Genomic DNA, 24,140 nt, shown 5'->3' on the forward strand with positions numbered 1-24,140 from the left:
AAGCTACATGAAGAAGACAATAATAGCTTCAATAAGCTACATGAAGAAGACTATAATAGCTTCAATAAGCTACATGAAGAAGACTATAATAGCTTCAATAAGCTACATGAAGAAGACTATAATAGCTTCAATAAGCTACATGAAGAAGACTATAATAGCTTCAATAAGCTACATGAAGAAGACTATAATAGCTTCAATAAGCTACATGAAGAAGACTATAATAGCTTCAATAAGCTACATGAAGAAGACAATAATAGCTTCAATAAGCTACATGAAGAAGACTATAATAGCTTCAATAAGCTACATGAAGAAGACTATAATAGCTTCAATAAGCTACATGAAGAAGACTATAATAGCTTCAATAAGCTACATGAAGAAGACTATAATAGCTTCAATAAGCTACATGAAGAAGACACAATAATAGCTTCAATAAGCTACATGAAGAAGACTATAATAGCTTCAATAAGCTCCATGAAGAAGACTATAATAGCTTCAATAAGCTACATGAAGAAGACTATAATAGCTTCAATAAGCTACATGAAGAAGACTATAATAGCTTCAATAAGCTACATGAAGAAGACTATAATAGCTTCAATAAGCTACATGAAGAAGACTATCTTAGCTTTTTGCTTTCCTAATAAGACACTGAGCAACTTCAAAGCTGTTCATCTCTTGCATAAACATGGCAATACATTTTTGCAACAGGTTAAATCTTTTCTTTGTGATATTTATTATACGACAATAAGACCTTTTTAAAAGTGTGTCCGGTGCTTTTTTTGCTCACTTTCATCCCTGTAAACACACACTTTTGCTCATAGATTTCATGAGTCAACCAATATAGTCCAGTCAATCACTCAATAACGTATTCAAGACATTTTGACCATTTCTTACTGGTCATTAAATGGAACACAAATAATATGCTTACAAGTCATCAGCTACAAAATGGCTCTATATTATTCTACCATGTCTACAGTACTCGCTCACAGCGTTGAGCTTTGTGTGTAGTCCTTCAGAATGACGGAGGCATAGTTTGGAGGGGTGCACAATATGGACTCGGACACGGGTGAGGCGTTATGAAAGGGGCTCCCCATGCTCGCTGTATCACGAAATGGGGAGGGGGGCATCAGGGCCAAAGAATTCTCCGTTGCTAATTTGAGCTGAACGAGGTCGTCGTCCTCTTCTTCTTCGTGAATCAGGGCGTTGTCATACATGTATCCATGGAGGAGGCCAAACCGCTCGTTCTCCACCACTACATCCTCCTCAATCTCCTCCTCCTCCTCCTCCTCCATCTCCAGGTGGGAGGTGTGCTCCTCGTCGTCGAATGAGCCAAGGTCTAGTTGCAGGGGCAAGACTGCATGCTGCTGGATGAGATGAGCCTGGTGGTACACAGGCCTGCCATGACTGCTCCCAGACCTGCCCCCAAAACCCTCACCACCACCAACAGGGCTGGGCGGAATAATCATGTCCATATCATTGAGCTCGGGTATGATGAAATCACTGTTGTACTTGCCCACCACCTCCTGTAGCTGTAGGTGGTCCATAATGACTCTCTGCTGGGGGATCACTCTGCTCTGTGGCAGGTGCGGGGGCATGTGCTCAACAGGAGGGTAATATTCAACCACCTCCTCGTCCACCTCTTTCATCGGCCCACCAGTGGTGGGCATTATCTGCCCATGGGCCATCATGTGGGGACTAAGGGGAGGATTGTATCTGACTAGGTCGCTCTCGTCCTCCTCAGCTACATTGTACAGAGTCTTGGTGCTGAGGTCAGAGAACTCCATGGCCATGCTGCTGCCTGTGTTATGGTAGGTGTTAGTTAAGGGTCTGATGACGGCCATCTGATTGGAGCATCCTGCTTCCTGTCTCTTCACGTGCACAGACAGTCTTTGCCAATTGTGCTCCCCTTTTGGAGCATGATGTCTTGCACCTGGTTCAGACCATGACACAGACTTTCCATTAGAACTATGAACAGAATAAAGATGGCTGTTAGCTATTTCATAGGGACTCATAAAGGTGGAGACAACAACTGTGTTTCTGGTTCATGTAATAACATTTTTAAAAAGGAAAGTTAAAATCTCTAACAGATCAATTCTATGTTGATGGTGACTTTACAAAATGCGTATTTTTGATTTGATTTACTGAGGATTGTATATTTATTTATATATTCAGATGAATGTATTTCCAATATACTATACATCCTAATTCTGTGGTACAGTGTATCCTGATAGTGATCCTTCAGTACTCATGGGTATGCTGGTATTAATTATATTCAGCAACAGATCAACGGCGGTTGTTAATTGAACATTGACCTGGATCTGGCATAATATCCTGTAACACTCTCTTTGTGTCCCAAATGGCACCATATTCAATACATAGTGCACTATTTTGGCCCAGGTCAAAAGTAGAGAACTAGCCTATATAGGTTGCCATTTGGTACGCAGACTCTGCCCTCTGTGCGTGAATTACTGTAAAGCAAAATCAGCATCCCAGTGGTACCTCAGGAGCCGGTATTCACAAAGCGTCTCAGAGTAGGAGAGATGATCTAGGATCAGATCCCCCTGTCCAGCTTATCTTATTCATTATGCTCTAAAAGGCTAAACTGATTCTATATCAGCAGTCCTACTTTGAGACTCTTTGAATACAGGCCCAGGAATGACTCATTTCCATCAACTTACTTCTCAGAGTTCTTCTTCCGTTTGAACATGTCGAGCAGGCTGTTGCTCCGGCAAGCAACATTGCCGTCGCCGACGTGCATGCGCACTACATCTGAGGTGGTGAACGCGCTGCGCACATTCCGCTCCGGTTTGGCGAGGATGATATAGATCTTTGGTGAGAACATACAGCCCAATGCCACAGTCACACTCAGGCTCACTGAGAACGATGTAGTGATGATCTTGTAGTTAGAGCCAAAGTAGATGGGCACAAACGCCAGCCAGATTATACAAGTTGTATACATAGTGAAGGCGATGTACTTGGCTTCGTTGAAGTTAGCCGGAACGTTGCGCGTCTTGAAGGCGTAGTAGGTACAGCTCATGATGAGCAGGCCGTTGTAGCCCAGTGGCGCTACCATGCCCACCGTGCTTGTGTTGCAGATCAGGAAGACCTCCCTGATGCTGGGGTAGGACTTGACGGGCATAGGCGGCTCCAGGATGATCAGAGTAACCTCCAGGGTGAGCTGGACACTGACTAGGAGGCCGGCGATCACCAACTGATTATACAAAATAAGAAGAACACACAGGATTTATATGCCTCTTTTTTTCAAGGACACAAACACATACCAAAGACAAAACAATAGGTGCGTCTGAAATGGCATCCTATTCCTTATAGTGCACTACTTTTGACCAGGGTGTGCCATTTGGGAGGTATCCAATGTCAAAACCAACAAATGAAAACAAGAACAAAGAGAAATCTAAATAAGTCTATATAATCACCTGGGCCCAGGCGCTCATAAACCGCGGCTTCCTGGTACAGATCTTCTTCTTGCTGCCAGCCAGGATGCGTGCGATGCGGTTGGTCTTGGTGACTAACGCTGAGTAGCACATGGTGGCTGAGAGGCCCACCAGGAGGCGCTGCAGGTAGCAGGAGGCCACGGTGGGCCTGGCGATCAGAGTGAAGGGGCAGATGTAGCCCAGGAAGATCCCGGCCAGGATGATGTAGCAGAGCTCGCGGCTGGAGGACTTGACCACAGGCGTGTCCCGGTAGAGGACGAAGATGAAGGTGACAAAGGAGGTGACCAGGATGCCCAGGCAGGCAAACACCACCTGGACGATGGACTCTGGGTTCCCCCACTCCAGGTACCGCAAGGTGATGGGCTCGCAACCTGGGAGAAGACACAGATAAAGAGAATAAGCGTGAGACCTTTCTCTGAAGATATTTCACTTGAAACAAAGCACAAATGCTCTTTCTGTATGCAATAGGCTAACTGATTGATGGATGGATTGATTGATTGATTTAACCTAGGTCCCAGACAGTGTATGTCTGACTTGACACTTCTTAATTCCAAATTGACAAAACTACCCAAAATCACAAAGGATGAAATAAACGTATAGTGGATAAAAAAATGTTCATTCTGCACAGTTGAATATTAATTAAATATGGGTAGCCTATAGCATTTTTCTTTCTCCAAATCAACCATCTGAGAGCCTGTGTAATCGCTGCCTCCAGTTGGAAAACACACCAAGTATTAAAGTAGGTTTTCAGCTCAACTATAAATAAACCCTTTCTCTACTTAGGGAGGGCCAGTGCACAGCACAGCTAGCCATGGGGAGGGAGAGGCAAGCTGTAGTACAAAGCGTAGCCATTGGATGCGAGGGGGAACGACAGGACTGCAGCAGGAGTCAGTAAATCACTGCAGCATAACACTGGTCCAAGCATCCAACATCACCACAGTATTCATCCAATGACACAGCTAACTAATTGCAAATATTTCACTGACCAAATTTATATTAAAGAGATAATTCAGGGTTTTGGAAATGATGCCCTTTATCCTTTTCCCCAGAGTCAGATGGACTTGTGGATACCTGTTTTATGTCGCTGTGTCCAGTATGAAGGAAGTTAGAAGTAGTTTCGTAAGGCAATGCTAACTAGCGTTAGCACAATTACTGGAAGTCTATGGGTATCTACTAGCATGCTAGCAGATACCCGATTCCTGTAGACTTACAGTCAATGCGCTAATGCTAGATAGAATTGGCTCGCGAAACTACTTCTAACTTCCTTCATACTGGACCCGGAGACATAAATATGATATTCATGAGTTCATCTGAGTCTGGGGAAGTAGATAAAGAGCCTCAATGCCAAAATCATGAAGTATCCCTTTAACGTCAAACAGCAAAAAGGAAATAATCACACAAGGTCATTAAGTAGTTTGTGTTATGGTTGTTAAAATAATTGCTATCTAAACAAAATGTTCACTTTCACAAAGTTGATGACAATTCTTTTTGGTTAGTATCATTGTTTCATGTCTAATGAAATAATGTAGACTAGTGGTTAGAGTGTTGGACTAGCAGCCGAAAGGTTGCAAGTTCAAATCCCTGAGCTGACAAATCTGTTGTTCTGCCCCTGAAAAGGCAGTTAAGCCACTGTTCCTAGGCCTTCATTGAAAATAAGAATGTGTTCTTAACTGACTTGCCTAGTTAAATAAAGGTGAAAAGTAGACATTTAATTTAAAGGAGAGCATCTTATCTTATCTGCCATAAGCAGTAGCAATAAGAAAGGTAGTGCTGTCTGATACATGTTGAATATGATTGATGGTTCTCTGGTGTCGTGTTTGAAAATAGGAAAGCAGTATAGGCCAGATGGGTGAAATAGTGCTGTTACCAACAATCATGGATGAGTAATTTTCATCATCGGTACACTTCAACTATGACAGACAAAATGAGTGAAAAAATCCAGAAAATCACATTGTAGGATTTTTAATGAATTTATTTGCAAATTATGGTGGTAAAGAACTATTTGGTCACCTACAAACAAGCAAGATGTCTTGCTCTCACAGACCTGTAACTTCTTCTTTAAGAGGCTCCTCTGTCCTCCAAATCAAATCAAATCAAATGTATTTATATAGCCCTTCGTACATCAGCTGATATCTCAAAGTGCTGTACAGAAACCCAGCCTAAAACCCCAAACAGCAAACAATGCAGGTGTAAAACCACTCATTACCTGTATTAATGGCACCTGTTTGAACTTGTTATCAGTATAAAAGACACCTGTCCACAACCTCAAACAGTCACACTACAAACTCCACTATGGCCAAGACCTGTCAAAGGACACCAGCTGTCAAAGGACACCAGAAACAAAATTGTAGACCTGCATCAGGCTGGGAAGACTGAATCTGCAATAGGTAAGCAGCTTGGTTTGAAGAAATCAACTGTGGGAGCAATTATTAGGAAATGGAAGACATACAAGACCACTGATAATCTCCCTTGATCTGGCGCTCCACGCAAGATCTCACCCCGTGGGGTCAAAATGATCACAATAACGGTGAGCAAAAATCCCAGAACCACAGAGGGGGACCTAGTGAATGACCTGCAGAGAGCTGGGACCAAAGCAATCTTGCAGTGCCAGACGTGTCCCCCTGCTTAAGCCAGTACATGTCCAGGCCCGTCTGAAGTTTGCTAGAGAGCATTTGGATGATCCAGAAGAAGATTGGGAGAATGTCATATGGTCAGATGAAACCAAAATAGAACTTTTTGGTAAAAACTCAACTCGTCGTGTTTGGAGGACAAAGTATGCTGAGTTGCATCCAAAGAACACCATACCTACTGTGAAGCATGGGGGTGGAAACATCATGCTTTGGGGCTGTTTTTCTGCAAAGGGACCAGGACGACTGATTCGTGTAAAGGAAAGAATGAATGTATCGTGAGATCTTGAGTGAAAACCTCCTTCCATCAGCAAGGGCATTGAAGATGAAACGTGGCTGGGTCTTTCAGCATGACAATGATCCCAAACACACCGCCCGGGCAACGAAGGAGTGGCTTCGTAAGAAGCATTTCAAAGTCCTGGAGTGGCCTAGCCAGTCTCCAGATCTCAACCCCATAGAAAATCTTTGGAGGGAGTTGAAAGTCCGTGTTGCCCAGCAACAGCCCCAAAACATCACTGCTCTAGAGGAGATCTGCATGGAGGAATGGGCCAAAATACCAGCAACAGTGTGTGAAAACCTCGTGAAGACTTACAGAAAACGTTTGACCTCTGTCATTGCCTACAAAGGGTATATAACAAAGTATTGAGATAAACTTTTGTTATTGACCAAATGCTTATTTTCCACCATAATTTGCAAATAAATTCATAAAAAATCATACAATGTGATTTTCTGGATTTTTTTTTCTCGTTTTGTCTGTCATAGTTGAAGTGTACCTATGATGAAAATTACAGGCCTCTCTCATCTTTTTAAGTGGGAGAACTTGCACAATTGGTGGCTGATTAAATACTTTTTGCCCCACTGTATCTGCGCTGAGCTCTTATTAAAGGGATATTTAAAGGGATACTTCAGAATTTTGGCAATTTCTCCAGAGTGAGATGAACACGTGGATAGCATTTTTATGTCTCTGCGTGCAGTTTGAAGGAAGTTGCTATCTAGTGCTAACAGAATTTCCAGCTAGCGTTAGCACAATGACCAGATACCCATGGACTTCCAGTCAGATGCCCATAGACTTCCAGTCATTGCGCTAATGCTAGTTAGCAACTTCCTTCAAACTGCACGCAGACATATAAAAATGTTATCCACAAGTTAATCTGATTCTGGGAAAGCAGATAGATGGCCTTATTGCCAAAATCCCGAAGTATCCCTTTGATATTATACAGCTGAACAGAAAGGTTGAGTGCATCACATGAGCAAGGAAGTAAATGTAAATATTGACTTTAAATTGACAATATACTTTGGGCCTACTGTAATGTCATGTAATAATATACATGGATGTAATAGTATACGATAACATATGGCTAAAAATCCTCTGATGTATATTAACCAGGTGTACAGTGCATTCGGAAAGTATTCAGACCCCTTTACTTTTTCCACATTTTGTTATGTTACAGCCTTATTCTAAAATAGATTAAACAGTGCCTTAGACCACTGCACCAATCAGGAGGCCAATCCCATTCTTCTCTGAAGATCCTCAAGCTCTGTCAGGTTGGATGGGGAGTGTCGCTGCACATATTTTTTCAAGTCCGTGATCTGGCTGTGCCACTCAAGAACATTCAGAAGCCATTCCTGCATTGTCTTGTGTGCTTAGAGTCGTTGTCTTGTTGGAAGGTGATTCTTCACCCCAGTCTGAGGTCCTGAGGACTTTGGAGCAGATTTTCATCAAGGATCTCTCGGTACTATGCTCAGTTCATCTTTCCCTCGATCCTGACTAGTCTCCCAGTCCCTGCCGCTGAAAAACATCCCCACAGCATGATGCTGCCACCACCATGCTTCACCGTAGGGATGGTGCCAGGTGTCCTCCAGACGTGACTCTTGGCATTCAGGTCAAAGAGTTCAATCTTGGTTTCATCAAGACCAGAGAATCTTGTTTCTCATGGTCTGAGAGTCTTTTAGGTGCCTTTTGGCAGACTCCAAGCGGGCTGTCATGTGCCTTTTACTGAGGAGTGGCTTCCGTCTGGCCACTCCACCATAACGGCCTGATTGATGAAGTGCTCCTGAGATTGTGTCACGCCCTGATCTGTTTCACCTGTCTTGTGATTGTCTCCAACCCCTCCAGGTGTCACTTATTATCCCTGGTGTACAGTCGTGGCCAAAAGTTTTGATATTAAAATATTAATTTTCACAAAGTCTGCTGCCTCAGTTTGTATGATGGCAATTTTCATATACTCCAAAATGTTATGAAGAGTGATCAGATGAATTGCAAAGTCCCTCTTTGCCATTCAAATGAACTGAATCCCCCAAAAACATTTCCACTGCATTTCAGCCCTGCCACAAAAGGACCAGCTGACCCCATGTCAGTGATTCTCTCGTAAACACAGGATGAGTGTTGACAAGGACAAGGCTGGAGATCATTCTGTCATGCTGATTGAGTTCGAATAACAGACTGGAAGCTTCAAAAGGAGGGTGGTGCTTGGAATCATTGTTCTTCCTCTGTCAAACATGGTTACCTGCAAGGAAACACGTGCCATCATCATTGCTTTGCACAAAACGGGTTGCTGCCAGTAAGATTGCACCTAAATCAAGCATTTATCGGATCATCATGAACTTCAAGGAGAGGGGTTCAATTGTTGTGAAGAAGGTTTCAGGGCACTCCAAGTCCAGCAAGCGCCAGGACTGTCTCCTAAAGTTGATTCAACTGTGGGATCGGGGCACCACCAATACAGAGCTTGCTCAGGAATGGCAGCAGGCAGGTGTGAGTGCATCTGCACGCACAGTGAGGCGAAGACTTTTGGAGGATGGCCTGGTGTCAAGAAGGGCAGCAAAGAAGCCACTTCTCTCCAGGAAAACATCAGGGACAGATGCAAAAGGTACAGGGATAGGACAGCTGAGGACTGGGGTAAAGTCATTTTCTCTGATGAATCCCCTTTCCGATTGTTTGGGGCATCCGGAAAAAAGCTTGTCCGGAGAAGACAAGGTGAGCGCTACCATCAGTCCTGTGTCATGCCAAAAGTAAAGCATCCTGAGACACATTCATGTGTGGGGTTGCTTCTCAGCCAAGGGAGTGGGCTCACTCACAAGTTTGCCTAAGAACACAGCCATGAATAAAGAATGGTACCAACACATCCTCTGAGAGCAACTTCTCCCAACCATCCAGGAACAGTTTGGTGACGAACAATGCCTTTTCCAGCATGATGGAGCACCTTGCCATAAGGCAAAAGCGATAACTAAGTGGCTCGGGGAACAAAACATCAATATTTTGGGTACATGACCAGGAAACTCCCCAGACCTTAAACCCATTGAGAACTTGTGGTCAATCCTCAAGAGGAGGGTGGACAAACAAAAACCCACAGATTCTGACAAACTCCAAGCATTGATTATGCAAGAATGGGCTGCCATCAGTCAGGATGTGGCCCAGAAGTTAATTGACAGTATGCCAGGGCGGATTGCAGAGGTCTTGAAAAAGAAGGGTCAACACTGTAAATATTGACTCTTTGCATCAACTTCATGTAATTGTCAATAAAAGCCTTTGACTGTTATGAAATGCTTGTAATTATACTTCAGTATTCCATAGTAATATCTGACAAAAATATCTAAAAACACTGAAGCAGCAAACTTTGTGAAAATTAATATTTGTGTCATTCTCAAAACCTTTGGCCACGACTGTATATATCCCTGTGTTTCCTGTCTCTCTGTGCCAGTTCATCTGGCATGTTTTTCAAGTCAACCAGCGGTTTTCCCGTACTCCTGCTTCTATTCTCTTTTGCTAGTCCTCCCGGTTTTTGACCCTTGCCTGTTTTCTGGACTCCGTACCCGCCTGACCATTCTGCCTGCCCTGACCTCGAGCCTGCCTGACCATTCTGCCTGCCCTGACCTCGAGCCTGCCTGACCATTCTGCCTGCCCTGACCTCGAGCCTGCCTGACCATTCTGCCTGCCCTGACCTCGAGCCTGCCTGACCATTCTGCCTGCCCTGACCTCGAGCCTGCCTGACCATTCTGCCTGCCCTGACCTCAAGCCTGCCTGACCATTCTGCCTGCCCTGACCTCAAGCCTGACCATTCTGCCTGCCCTGACCTCAAGCCTGCCTGACCATTCTGCCTGCCCTGACCTCGAGCCTGCCTGCCCCTCTGTACCTCCTGGACTCTGATCTGGTTTTGACCTTTTGCCTGTCCATTCTCTTGCCTACCCCTTTTGGATTGTTTAATAAATATCAAGACTCAACCATCTGCCACCTGTGTCTGCATCTGGGTCTCGCCTTGTGCCCTTATAGATGGTTTTTCTTCTGGAAGGTTATCCCATCACCACAGAGGATTTCTGGAGCTCTGTCAGTGACCATCGGGTTCTTGGTCACCTCCCTGACCAAGGCCCTTCTCCCTTGATTGCTCAGTTTGGCCGGGCGGCCACCTCTAAGAAGAGTCTTGGTGGTTCCAAACTTAATCCATATAAGAATTATGGATGCCACTCTGTTCTTGGGGACCTTTTAATGCTGCAGAAATGTTTTGGTACCCTTTCCAAGATGTGTGCCTCGACATAATCCTGTCTCGGCGCTCTACGGACAATTCCTTCAACCTCATGGCTTGGTTTTTGCTCTGACATGCACTGTCAAGCATGGGACCTTATATAGACAGGTGTGTGCCTTTCCAAATCATGTCCAATCAATTGAATTTACCACAGGTGGACTCCAATCAAGTTGTAGAAACATCTCAAGGATGATCAATGGAAACAATATGCACCTGAGCTGTAACATAACAAAATGTGGAAAAAGTAAAGGGATCTGAATACTTTCCCGAATGCACTCTCTTTTATCCTTCATTGGCTTTGTGTATATGTTGATGTAGGCACCTCTACAAAGACAGAAAAAGCTAAAAGCAAACACCATACACTCCTAAATAACCCAACAACTCGATGGTACTGTTTTGGACCCATTCATGCACAATTCTGTAGATATGAAAGAGGGAAGGGAAGGGCACCGTTACTATACCTTCCAGTTCAGGGTCCGGCCACCAGCCCAGGTCGCAAGCCGTACAAGTAAACTCATCCTGAACAATCTCGTTGTCTTTACAGGCTGTACAGATCCAGCAACAGCTCACCTCTCCCTTCCTGATCACCTGTTTCGTTCAAACACATAGACAGGATGAGATTGCACTGTTGAAGTCTCTCAACTCACTCAATTTACCCATACAGCCGGTCACAGTTCTCTCCCTAGTCCCTACTCCTTCCCCTTGGCCTTAACCCAGATATGCAGCATCTGAATAAGTATAACCAGGGTAGTGGTGGGGTGTCCACCATATTGCTTACACCTTACAGATCTGCAAAATGGAAGGTTTTGCAGATTGCTAATGTGCAAGTTGGGCTAACACGAGTTATGGGAAGGGAAGGAGGAGGAGGTTGCTTTCGCAATGGCATGCAGATTTATTTTAATGAGAAAATCAAGCGCCCGTGGGCGTCCTAGTGTTAATGAAAGTCAATGGGTAAATAAATAATTATGTTCAGTAGCATCCGACCAGCTGGACTGTTGACACCTACCTTGATCTCTCCCTTGGAGCAGGGCTCGCTGCAGACGGAGAGGACCATGTCACTGCGGTTTATCTGCATCATGTAGTCATCAATGCTGAGCTGACCCTCGTGCCAAGAACCCACATTGATGTAGTCGAACGCACCAGGCTCCACATACTGTAGGTTCATTATTTCATACCTAAAGAGTGGAGGGAAAGTTGCTCTGAAACTTGTATCTGATTCAAGTGTACAGAGACTTATTTTCATAGTGAAAGAGAAAGCAACAGATTAAATTATATTGATTGATCATGGGCAGGGGACTTTGGTATACATAGGTATTGATATTGGTTATGTTTCAGGAGGATTGGTTGTCTTCTGGGCACGTCATCCTAATCATTTGGAAACAGTATTGTCACTGTCAGGGGATTTTTGTTGAGTACTAAGAGTAGATGCTGTACTTGTCGGATTCACACCGCAGTCATCTCGCTCAGGAAACCATCGTCTTAACCTTTAGTTTAAGAGGAAATTCCCTCTTGGGCTGAGGGTGACACTGGTTTTATGTCTCGTTGGCAGGGCTATCTCATCATGAGACCCTGACTCTGCATCACCTGGGCTACACCTACCTGCCAGGTGTGTCCCCATTTTCATCAAACCACACATCTTCTCCAGACACCCCAGTGAAGGAGGTCCTCATGAGGAACTCTAACAACTGGCTTCCATCGATGGGGTCCATGGCTTTGCATAGTCCCACATGGCCGGGGCAGAGGTGGCTGTGCATGTCATGGAGACCCTGAGCCATGGCGTAGATAGCATTGATGACGAATCCCATCTTACTGTCCTGGACATAGTTGTCCTCTAGACTTTCGTAACCTGTGGAATACAGTTAAAACAAAGGAAGGAAGATTAGGGATGCATTGTTTCCTCAAAGTAATTTGAGAAAAAAAAGTACTTCATGTTTCAGTTCTGTAAGCGTTATACAAGGAATATACAATGTAATGCAATGCAAAGTGAAATAGATAGTCATAGCTGAATATGAAATAGACTATTTTTCTATTGTCAAACATCTTTTGCAGCGCAACATCGACTGAAATATTACCAAGGAATGATAGGGTGTCCAAAGACACATGCTTATTATTCTTCTTGGGTTTTGTGCAGCAGAAGGACACACTGTGCTGTTCTGTTCTGTGTCTGGGAGCATTACAGGGCAGGCATCATTATGTTATGGCATCAAAGAAATGCTTTTTACCATGGAGCCACCAACCATTTTGTATTCGCAACTCGCAATTCAATTAGGTGTAAATAATGTGGTAATATTCTCATTAATTGACAGAGGAAGAAAATCTATTATTCTCATTTATTCCTTCCTCCCTCGATCCAGTTGCGTCCCCGTTTGCCAGAAAGACAGGTCTTGTGAATAAAACGGTTTGACACATTGTGCAGTATGTTAAAAGATAGAGACAGTAGAGTAACACTTTGATGATTTACCTAGAATTTGAAGAGAACAATATAGAACTGGGTCCAGGGACACCCTATCGATTAACAAGCGTGAAGCAAGCTAGAAGCAATATAAACAGCACATACTGTAGCTGATCTCGGTCTTATACTAATCACAATATTAAAGGGCAACTCCACCACTTTTCAACCTGATATTCATTATCTCCAGCACCGAACCAGTGTCTACGTAATCGGTGAAAACAGCGAGTTTCTATGATCTGTGGTTAAACAGATAAGAAGAAAGGCCCTGAAAAATGCGTATCTGTGATATCACATGGTAGGATTAAAAGTAACAAAAAGTGTGAGTATCAAAAGCTGCAGCAGGTTTCTAGCCAGAGGGAGGGTAATGTTCTTGCTCCCCACGTCACCGCGAATCTCGTAGTTTGTTTTAACTTTTGCTTATGGCATCGTGTAGAACTTCTTAACGTTCTGTTTTTTCTTGTTCTACAAAATGTAGAAATGCGCAGTTTTCACACATGTCGACACTGGTTTTGGTGCTGGAGATAATGAACATGAGGTTGAAAAGTGGTGGAGTTGCCCTTTAATAATAGTATCCGGTACAGAAAGAATCAACAATTTGACTCATATCAATTTGTGAATCAAACGGTTCGGGCACAATGATTGCTCAGTTTTCAGATGTGTTTGTTTGTAGCCAGGCTTGTTTTTAAAAATTGTTATATATCAACTTACTGAATGTTACAAGTACAAACAAACACACCAACAATCGATTGGATAGGGTTGTGGATAGTGGTATGAAGAGTGAGAGTTATACACTGAGTGTACAAAACATTAAGAACACCTTCCTAATATTGAGTTGCACCTGCTTTTGCCCTCAGAACAGCCTCAATTCTTCGGGGCATGGACTCTACAAGGTGTTGAAAGCATTCCTCAGGGATGCTGGCCCATGTTGACTCCAATGCTTCCCACAGCTCCATCAAGTTGGCTGGATGTCCTTTGGGTGGTGTCCATTCTAACCCCATGGTGTCTTAACGTATTGGGCCAAGGTCCATATAGGAACATGCAGCTTGAAGTTCTACAAGGCAGACCAGCCAGTTCGCATCTCATCTAATGCTTTCAAATGTTATTGGGCTTATGTTTTATACAGGCAATCTCAAAACCAGGAGGATGTGAGAATACACAGCATGTGAGGGAGACCAGTTGTTGTGCTCTCACTGCAATGCATAAAATCCCCCCAATAGCTTTATATAGTAGGGGTCAACAGATATACATTGATAGCGTTGAATTTCAGGGTTGATATGCCTCTGGTTTGGTATCTATGCAGGTTAGGAAAAACCATCTTAACCATAAAGGTTAATGACTTCCCATCAAACAAATCATTGAGTTTTCTATTGATGATACACTATATCAGTCGACCTCTATGTATATTGCCAGAGTGATGTGCTTTAAGAGTTCGTTCAGAGAAATACACACTCACCATTTTGGAGCTCTATACAAAGGAACGACAGAACAGCAGACTATGACTCTATCTCTGATTATCACAAATGATCAATATCCTTGTTATAAATAGTGCAGAATGTAAGAGAAACTTAGTGCTTGATTTATTAGTGAGGAGGTGGATATACATTAAAAAAGATAAAACTAGTCTTTGAAAAGGAGATGTAAAATAGAAACGTAAATTCATGCTTAATATTTAAAAAAAATATATATATATATATACTGTTGCATGCTTTGTTTATATTTACCTTTCACTTGAATCAAAATATTTTTTTGAAAACATCAGTAATTTCTATAGAAGTCATCACTGGATTTGCTAAACAATGGTAACCAACTTGTAAATTAAGTTTGAAAACGCACAGTAGCAGTCAAAAGTCTGGACACACCTACTAATTCCAGGGTTTTTCTTTCTTTATACTATTTTCTACATTGTAGAATAATACTGAAGACATGATTCCATATGTGTTATTTCATAGTTTTGATGTCTTCACTATTATTCTACAATGTAGAAAATAGTACAAATAAAGGCAAACTTGAATGAGTAGGTGTGTCCAAACGTTTGACTGGTACTGCATATAGTTCAAAAGGAATAGAAAAGTGCAAGGTGGGGAAAACAACATTTTGAAGACATGCTTTTTGAGCATTGTTTCAAGTGATCAACACAGCTTGAGCTAATCAATTCATCTGATTATTAACTTTTTTTTGGAGATCCAATGTGCCTTTTAAATTCAATTTACCTAGATCATCTTTGGTTGGCCAGGAGAATGTTTTAGAAATAAAATAAAAACAAAAACAAAACATTATTGTATGGCTAGATGCACAGAGACGATTTATTTGCTCCAGTTTCATGAAACTTCTAGCCATTTGAGACAAAAATACCATGTAAACATCTAAAAAATCGAATGTAATTATAGTTGAGACAACAGAAAGTATACCATATGCTAGTTCACATTGCAAGTCAGCAACCCTTCTGAAGAAACCATTATCGTTCTCTATCATATCATTTCCTCCCCATATCTACCTGAGCAGTTTTTCCTGTAGTTCATGTTCTCCTGTGGGTGCCCTGGGATGCGGCACTGGAACCTGTGCTGCCAGAACTCAGGGAACCATGGGTTCCTGGTGTTGGTGTTGAGGCGGAGCTTCAGGAAATAGTCATCGAAGGACGTGACCTCCTCCGAATGCAGCTTCACAGTGATACCGCCCACAGCCTCCTGTTCATAGCCCTCGACCACCTCATCTCTGTCTGCCCAGCCATCACTGTGGGGAGAAACACAGTAACATTAACGTTAGGACTACTCCTTTACCACCCCTAAATGGGTGGTCTTTTAGAGCAATTCAATGGTCCCCTGAAACAGATGTTGAGAAAGTTTTTAGATGACTCTGGTAGGGACTGGGGACAAAATGGTTGCATTTCCATTTGCTTGTCTACATCATATAGATGCCAGACAAGTTGGACAGCCTCAGGGAGATGGCAAGACCGCATCTTCAAGAGTCACAACAAAAGCATAAGGTATGGCGTGACAAAAAATGCAAGAGAAAGTGAAAGGAAGTCTGAGCAGAAGGTGCTACTACTTCTACCTTCTGATTCAAGTAAACTGCTTGCCAAGTGGCAGGGGCCATGAACAATGGTCAGGAAGACAGAGTCTGTGTAACCTATGAGATTCTTTTTCCGGGAAAGCTTCTTCTCAACCAGAGAATATCAGAAATAAAGTTGACGAATATATTCTCTGTGTTGCGTGTACTCATTTCACAGCTTAGGGAGGAGTAATGAGCATGCACAGCCTCCTGCTCATAACCCTCCACCACCCCATCTCTGTTTGCCCAGCCATGTCTATAGGGGACAGAACATTTCATCAGTAACACAATACAGAGGAATTACACACCTTGCCACTTGCCAGGAGAGTATGCTAATCATATTATATTTTTGTGTAGCACACAAAAATAAACAATTGACTAATGAATGCCCTCCTCCCTCCTCCAGCATGGCAACATCACCAATATCTAGCCATCTGTTTCACAGCGCTACACACACACTACGCTCCAAGAACCTGCTGCTCTGACGTCAGCACATTGAAATCATCATTCAAACCATGGTATGAACAAAAAAACACTCAACCAGGCCATACCACCTCCATGTGGGATACTGGGTATAATTGTTGCATTGTCTAACCTTTACATAGAAGGAAGCCTGTAGCTTATATACCCAAATCAAAGACAATGGCAAATGTAATGTCAGCATTTAACAATAAAGACCTCTGCTATTTAGAAAAGGCATCTTGTTTCTTACAGGAATCACATACACATATAGGGTGCAAAACATGTGTGCACTAGACTGTACTATAAGTAACATTGTATTTTACAATCTACTGTACTGTATGCTGGGTAAAAGCATTTGCAACAGTAAGTGGATACATACTGGATGAATGAGGTCCACGCTGCAAACAAGCCTTTCCTCTCATCCTCCACACAGCCCAGGATAGATGGATGGCCCTCCCCAGCCTCCTCTATCATAGATGGACCCAACGCAATGGGCTGGCTGCGTTCACTTACCGCACTGCTCTACAAAACAGTCCTTTTTTTCAGTCGCTAGTCTCCTTGACCCAGAAAGAAACAGCCGCACCAATCCCGTGTCCTATTTATCACCCGCGAAGACGTCACAAGCTGCATAACTCAACTGCCGAGAGTTTAAAGTTTTATAGATTTGTGTTTTATCGTCGGTGTTTCACACTGTATCCTCACTATCACCATATAACAGTGTTACATCACTTACTTTGTTTATATATACAATATGTTTCTGTCTTTTGAGGAGGAATTGTCCAAACTGTAATCCAAGGCTAGCCTGCATGGTCCAACTGTATTGTTATTGTGTGAAAGGAAACAATAAAAACCTACAATTGAAAAAAGACCAGGCTAATTCGGGACAGTTGTGGCTGCTGCTGGAGCTTCACTAAGACTAGGTCTTCAAGCTAGCTAGCTCCATCACTGCATAGCTACAGTCTTACTACAGTGAGGGGGTGTCTACAAGCTGATCTGTGCTTTGATGCTCAGTCGTCCTCACCACTGAGCTCTGTGCTGGAGGTGCTGTCCCATATTACCCTAGTCTCCCACTGAGTCTGTGATCTGACAGGGGGGGGGGGGGACAAGAGCTGTCCCATATTACCCAAGCCTCCCCAGTTTGCCTGTGATCTGACAGAGGAGAAATAGAAAGATAGAGAGCGGTAGAAATAGATAGAGAGCTGTCTAACCATGCATTATTCATGAGAATGAGTGTGATTAAAAGCTTCTTTCTGTTTTCAGAAGGACCTCCACTACTGCTAGAATAATGATTATTATTGTGTTCAAGTATAAACTGAGTAAACCATCGGGGTCCTTGGTATGATATATCAAAGGGAGAAACAGCACCTCAATGCTTAGGACAACCCTCAATGGTCATGGCAATAATTTCGTTATACTATATGATAATAATGAGGTCAATCACTCCACTAAATGGAGTAAGGTAAGAACAGCAAATTTGCCATTCTATGTTCAGATTGATCTGATCTGGGGCCTAATGAATCATGTGTTTTAGAGTAGGAGTGCTGATCTAGGATCAGGTCCCCCTGTCCATGTAATCTTATTAATTGTGATCTAAACTGATCCTAAATCAACACTCTTACTTTGAGATGCTTGATACACAAGGCACCAGTTTGATATCTCCCTTTGACCCATTGCTAACGACTGATTATGAACATATAAAATGATCTAACTTGACCTCCCGATGAGAAGGAACTCCCCTGCCACCCCAAGTCGTCTCATAGCCATGAGCAGTCCACGGACAGTCATGCCCTCGCAGAAGCAGACGACCACTCGGGCCTTGGGCAGGCGTTCTCTCAGCTTCCTCAGCAGCCTGTCAAAGTGCTTCTCCCCAGCATTGCTGTAGATCTTGTCTGAATGGGCGATACACAGCCCCTCCTGAGAGGCCAGCTCCTTAAAAGCTTCCATGCCACTTTCTCCATAATTACCTGGGGAATATAAACAGCATTAACAAACAAAAAAACAACACTATATCATGGTCTTTAAAGGTAACTATATATTTGAACACAATATTATTTAAAAGGTCAATACAATATTCTACATTCGGAAGAAGTTTAAGACATTTTGTACTATAACATCACCTGTAAGTACTGCCAACGAGCCAAACACAACAGCACTGCAACCTATAACTAGTGACTGCATTTCAAACGTTCAGTCTGTCTGCCATGTCATGTCACTGTAACTCAAATCACTTGTTTATTGAATAAAAACACATATCATTCTACTCATCGGTCTGGTAAATAACGAAGGTGCAACAGAACAGAAATGTAATTGGGTTTTAATGAGTTCACCAACAACTCTCTGCCTGAGTCCTCTGAGTCCCTCACTGCAGGTAGATCAAAGGTTACATTGCAAATGGCACCCTATTCCCTTTATAGTGCACTACTTTTGACCGGGACCTATAGGGCTCTGTTCAAAAGTAGTGCACTATACAGGGAGGGAATATGATACTATAGGACACAACCTGTGACTATGCACAGCAGGCAGGCAGCTATAAACCTTATATCATTCAGACATCTCATCATCGGGGCATGGAATCTTAATTATTGTATAATAGTCTATCCTACTGCCTGGCTCTTATTACTGTACTGCAGAACCGAACTGTAGCTACTAAAGCCGAGAATTGTCTTGTTTTCTCAGTCTCATATGCTGTAGTTGTTCAATACTCAAAAGGTGGAAAACATGAACAATATATATATTTCTTATTTCCGGTAGTTTATAACATTGAAGTGAACTAATCGGAAAAATGATTCATCTTGACTGAATTACATCATGTTGCAAAGAGTTTGTGGATAAGGACTGCATATATATTTCTATCTAACCTCTTAAATGCAGTCATTTACCAACAGTCGTCTCACCAGGATACTTTCTGACAGCTGGATACCTGGTGGATTACTTGGTGAATTACCTGGTGGATTAGCTGGTGGATTAGCTGGTGGATTACCTGGTGGATTACCTGGTGGATTACCTGGTGGACTACCTGCCATCACCTCCCCAGTAAGATTTAGTAGGACAGACATTTCTGAAAGACTTGGTTCCCGAAATCCTTCAAAGATTCAATTCATGTAACTCAAGAATTTTGTGGAGTTGAGGCAGTGACTAGTGAGTTGTGGTAGTATGTTGCACACATTCATTTCGAAACAGAGGTCAGGAGCAAGTTGTAAGTATGCTATTGCCATGATAAACCAACAAAACAAAATGATATCTTTGGGAACATCAACACAAATCATTGCAAGGGCTGCCGTCATGTAAAAGCCTCTATTGTAGTACCTTTATGTGGGAGATGAAGTACACTCTTAGAAAAAAGGGTTCCAAAAGTGCTCTTCAGCCGTCCCCATTGGAGAACCCCTTGACAAACCTTTTTGGTTCCAGGTAGAACCCTTTTGGGTTCATCAAAGGGTTCTCATACGGGGACAGCCGACGAACCCTTTTAGGTTATAGATACCACTTTTTTTTCTAAGACTGTAGTCATGATTGCTATTTGATCTGCTTCAACGATGTAAAACTGAATTATGATGGAAAATAACAAACTGTTGCTTTCAGTATTGCGGCATCCACTCAAACGGATCATACAAAAAACTCATGTGTCCAGCTGTACGCCCATCTGATTGAGGCTTGTAAAGTCATTTGATATAGCTTTTGTGAAATGCAAATGAACAGTTGGGTTCATGGACATGAACTGGTATAACTGACCATTGCTGACTGGAAAAATAGAACCCAAAGATCCAGGCCTGTCATAATCATGTGCCAACCTCAAACTATAAGTAGACCAGTGACGACCCGTCATTCAGGGTAGGTGGGGCTTCGAGCCCCACATTTTTAGCAACAAAAGTTATAATAATATTTTTGGGGGGCTTTCCTGTTATTTATCCTGTTATTTTGTTACATATCAGTTTGCAAACAATGTAAAATATATATATCATTGAGTTAATAAAGCCGCATACAAACATGGTCTCTTTTTTGTTTTCTTGAGTAAGGCAGCTCCAAAATGCAGGTGTTTCAGCCTAGTTCAGTGCTTTCTGGTGGTGGTGGGGCAAGCCAGCAGATTGGCTAAGTGTTCTGTCACTCATGGGGACACTACGTCACTGCCAAGTCTAAGGGTAGAGCTAAAACATTCTAGCCTCTCTGGTGCTGCCATAGAGTTACATTAGAAGTGTCCATCCAAAAGGCTCAAGGGCATTGGCCACAGATAAAATTATGTCAAATCACATCACTGTAGCTTCTACAGTAGCTATGTCAACATCATACTTTCAAAATCTTATCTAGCAGTCATCATCATGAATCAAGTCAACAATCTACTAGCAAATCCTTTTAATCCTTGTCATATGAAGAGAAATAATGAAGAGAAATTATAGATAAAACATACCGGTGCTCATCGGCCATTGGACATAAACATTACACAAGTTGGAAATCGCAAATTCAACAATGAGTGGTTTGGAAGGAACCAGTGTGGCTAACTGCAAGCAAATCAAACCTTAGCCTGCTATTCAGTGGAGTGGCTGTGTGGTCCCAAGTCTAAGATTTAGGGTCTCTTTTCCTAGTTTATATTTTTATAAACATTCAACATTGGCCATGCTGTCAATGAAGCATGATTTGTGCCGAAAATTCAAAACAACTGTTAACTCGGAACTACAAAATCTGACATTAGTGAGTTCAAGACAACTGGGAACTCGGGAAAAACGAGCTACGACTGGGAAAATATGTTTTGAACTTTCATCCAATCGGAATTGTAAATTCAGAACTTGGGCCTCTTTCTAGAGCTATGACCTGAAGAACAATGACGTCACCATGATTCAACCTTTTTTTTCTTAGAGTTCCCAGTTGTCTTGAAAGCACCATAAATCCAGAGAGTGCCAGACTTTGATGACAAAATTTACCCACGAAGGACCAATTGTCAGTAGAAACCACATTTGTTGACGCAAGTCAGCCATATCGGCTATTTTATTTTAAAAGGCAGTAAATGAGGCTGAATGAACTGTTTGGCTTCTAGACAAGACTCTGCTGATAGCCAGATGTAGCAGTGGTAAGGTGTTAGGACTGCTGTTGGGACTCTGCTGTTGGGACAGCTTTATGTAGGCCCTAACAGTTTGTGGGCACCGTTTGTCACCGTTATAGTGCAATGAATGTATTGTTTAGTGTTGTGTAGTGGCTTTGCTGGCATGCAGGCATTCCACATTATTATTTTTTTGCTCCACCACGATCTACATGCTAAAATTGCCACTGAGATAGAATATTCCGTCCTCCCTAACCAACAGCTGAATCCAAACATTGCCCTCTCTTCACCCTGTCTGACACTTCTCTCCACATCCAATTAAGCCCTTGAAAAGCTTCCGGCTAGACCAGGGTTAATGAACTTTAAAGTGCTAGGAGCAAGCATAGAATTTGACCATGAAAAAATGACTTCTTCCTACAGAGGCTTCAACGTCTATTTCACGTTTGTTCAATGTAATTGAATTGAAATGACGTGGAAACAGCGTTGATTCAACCAGTGTGTGCCCAGTGGCTTGTACCTTTTCAAGGATTCTTCCTGAACTGTAGGCCTAAGTTAGAGGGATGAGGAAGGCCTGAATGAACAAGCACAGGCTATAAGCTTTGGTGGATTATGTTGAACCCCCCTGCTTTTTGAGCTAAATCCATTAGGATTATGAATTATGACAAATCTTAATCAATTGTACAGTAACACATATCTGACATGAGAGTATCCGCAGCTCTGCCAATTATTTAAATCCCCAACACTTAATCAAATTGTGTTTGAATAGATATTGATGGCAAACATGCAACATGCAATTACTTTTGTAAACAAAAAAACATACAGTAGGTCTACAGACAGTGACTTACCCTCTGTATGGACTGCTGAGACATATGTCCAGTTATAGCGTTTCACAATGTCCAGGATGGCTCTGGCTTGGAGAGTATCAGAGGGCACAACCCTAAGGAAATACTTGAAGAGAGTTTTGTCACTCAGATCTATGCTGGTTGCAGAATATGCTATCTGGGGGATATTGAACAGCTGCAGGAGGTTCTGAACTTGAATAGCCACTGAGCTTGACCCAGGTCCGATAACTCCTGCTATGGGTCTCTTGGTGGCGGGTGGCTGACTCACAGGCATCCCTTCAATGCACCACTGTCTGGAGGTACCATCCTTGTTGTCATCATCCCGGATCGAGATGAGAGAGTCTCTAATGAACTCAATACTCTGCTCCAGAGCCACTGAGGAGTGCCAGCAGGAGTCCCTGATCTCGCACCCCAGAGTGATGTTGGGTAGAAGATTCGGGTTGGAGTTGATTCGGTCCAAGGTGTGGAACATTGCTTCTACTCGTTGGATTCCATACTGTTCCCGAACCTCACCGCATTTCCTCTCCGCTACCTGCTCTGTTGACGGTTGGTGGTGGACCGAGAACAGGGCACCAATTATAATGTCCCCATCCATTCTGGCCACCAAGCGGGACGAACCAGCTTTAGGAACCACTGACCTCTCAAATATGTTACTGGGGGAGACGAATGCGTCATACAGTAAAATAGGGAAATACAAAAACCTAATGGCATTCAAGTACATCATATTCCACATGGTGTGAACGGTCTTGGTGATAGAATCATGTCCTCTTTGCCATTGGGAAGAGCTGTGGGTCCAAGTTTAATCGAAGATCCATCATCTCCTTACCATACCTCTTTCACTGATGTCTTTTCTGCAGATGAGATACGTATATTAATTTAAGTTTTCTTTAGAAACAAGTGATGATAAACAGCTGTCTGTTGCCAATCTATCTTTGGCAAATTAACAAAAGGAAAATATCCCACTGGACACAGACGTAAATTCAACGTCTATTTCACGTTGGTTCAATGTAATTTAATTGAAATAAAGTGGAAAAATCAGTGTGTGCCCAGTGGGAGAGCTATAATGCAGAAGCGAACTTGACATTCAATCATGAATAATCAAAATAATAATAGCCTAGTCTACAGTCATTTATAAGTATATAATGACATTGAATGCCTCTGATAACATGTACTGCAAAAACAGCTTGCCGGAGGCTGATTAAAAGTTGATTGGTCTGATGGGCGGCAGGGTAGCCTAGTGGTTAGAGTGTTGGGCTAGTAACTGTAAGGTTGCAAGTTCAAATCCCTGAGCTGACAAGGTACAAATCTGTTGTTCTACCTCTGAACAGGCAGTTAACCCACTGTTCCTAGGCCATCATTGAAAATAAGGATTTGTTCTTAACTGACTTGCCTAGATAAATAAAGGTAAAATAAATAAAAATAAAAAATGGTTGGTTTGCATGGCTGGTTTCAGCACCTAGTCATTGGACAGCACTCAGTGCTAATTTGCCTGTTGAGTTTACAGTAATTTACCCACACTGAGCTACATATATTTCTGCTTAGAAATGCTGCTAAAATGACTCATTGAAATTATCAGATCTCGTATAATTTACTACACCTTGAGGCCTATGTACAGCACCAGTCAAAAGTTTGGACACACCTACTCATTCAAGGGTTTTTCTTTACTTTTACTATTTCTACATTGTAGAATAATAGTGAAGACATCAAAACTATG

The 24,140-nt window shown here is 42.5% G+C and overlaps 1 protein-coding gene across 1 annotated transcript; it reads right to left on the bottom strand.

Annotated features, from left to right (window-relative positions):
- Positions 1–551: 551 nt before the first annotated feature.
- LOC115145920 (metabotropic glutamate receptor 1-like) lies at positions 552–23,269 on the bottom strand. The gene is made up of 9 exons (XM_029687570.2): positions 22,430–23,269; positions 18,270–18,519; positions 15,540–15,775; positions 12,193–12,439; positions 11,600–11,768; positions 11,055–11,181; positions 3,432–3,820; positions 2,676–3,208; positions 552–1,962 (listed from the first exon to the last, which is right to left on the bottom strand). The coding sequence occupies exons 1-9, from the start codon at positions 23,157–23,159 to the stop codon at positions 981–983; spliced, it is 3,663 nt and encodes a 1,220-aa protein (XP_029543430.2). The 5' UTR covers positions 23,160–23,269; the 3' UTR covers positions 552–980.
- Between the last annotated feature and the right edge of the window lie 871 nt (positions 23,270–24,140).

Source organism: Oncorhynchus nerka, linkage group LG18 (genome assembly GCF_034236695.1).
Source record: "Oncorhynchus nerka isolate Pitt River linkage group LG18, Oner_Uvic_2.0, whole genome shotgun sequence".
NCBI classification, from domain to species: domain Eukaryota; kingdom Metazoa; phylum Chordata; class Actinopteri; order Salmoniformes; family Salmonidae; genus Oncorhynchus; species Oncorhynchus nerka.

Excerpts from the sequence above, each read along its gene's own strand:
- LOC115145920 (XM_029687570.2), bottom strand. The coding sequence starts at position 23,159 with ATGTGGAATATGATGTACTTGAATGCCATTAGGTTTTTGTATTTCCCT. Across the intron at positions 11,769-12,192 it reads AATGGGGACACACCTGGCAG|GTATGAAATAATGAACCTAC; the intron begins GTAGGTGTAGCC and ends TCCACTCTTTAG. Across the intron at positions 3,821-11,054 it reads GCCGGACCCTGAACTGGAAG|GTTGCGAGCCCATCACCTTG; the intron begins GTATAGTAACGG and ends GTCTTCTCCCAG.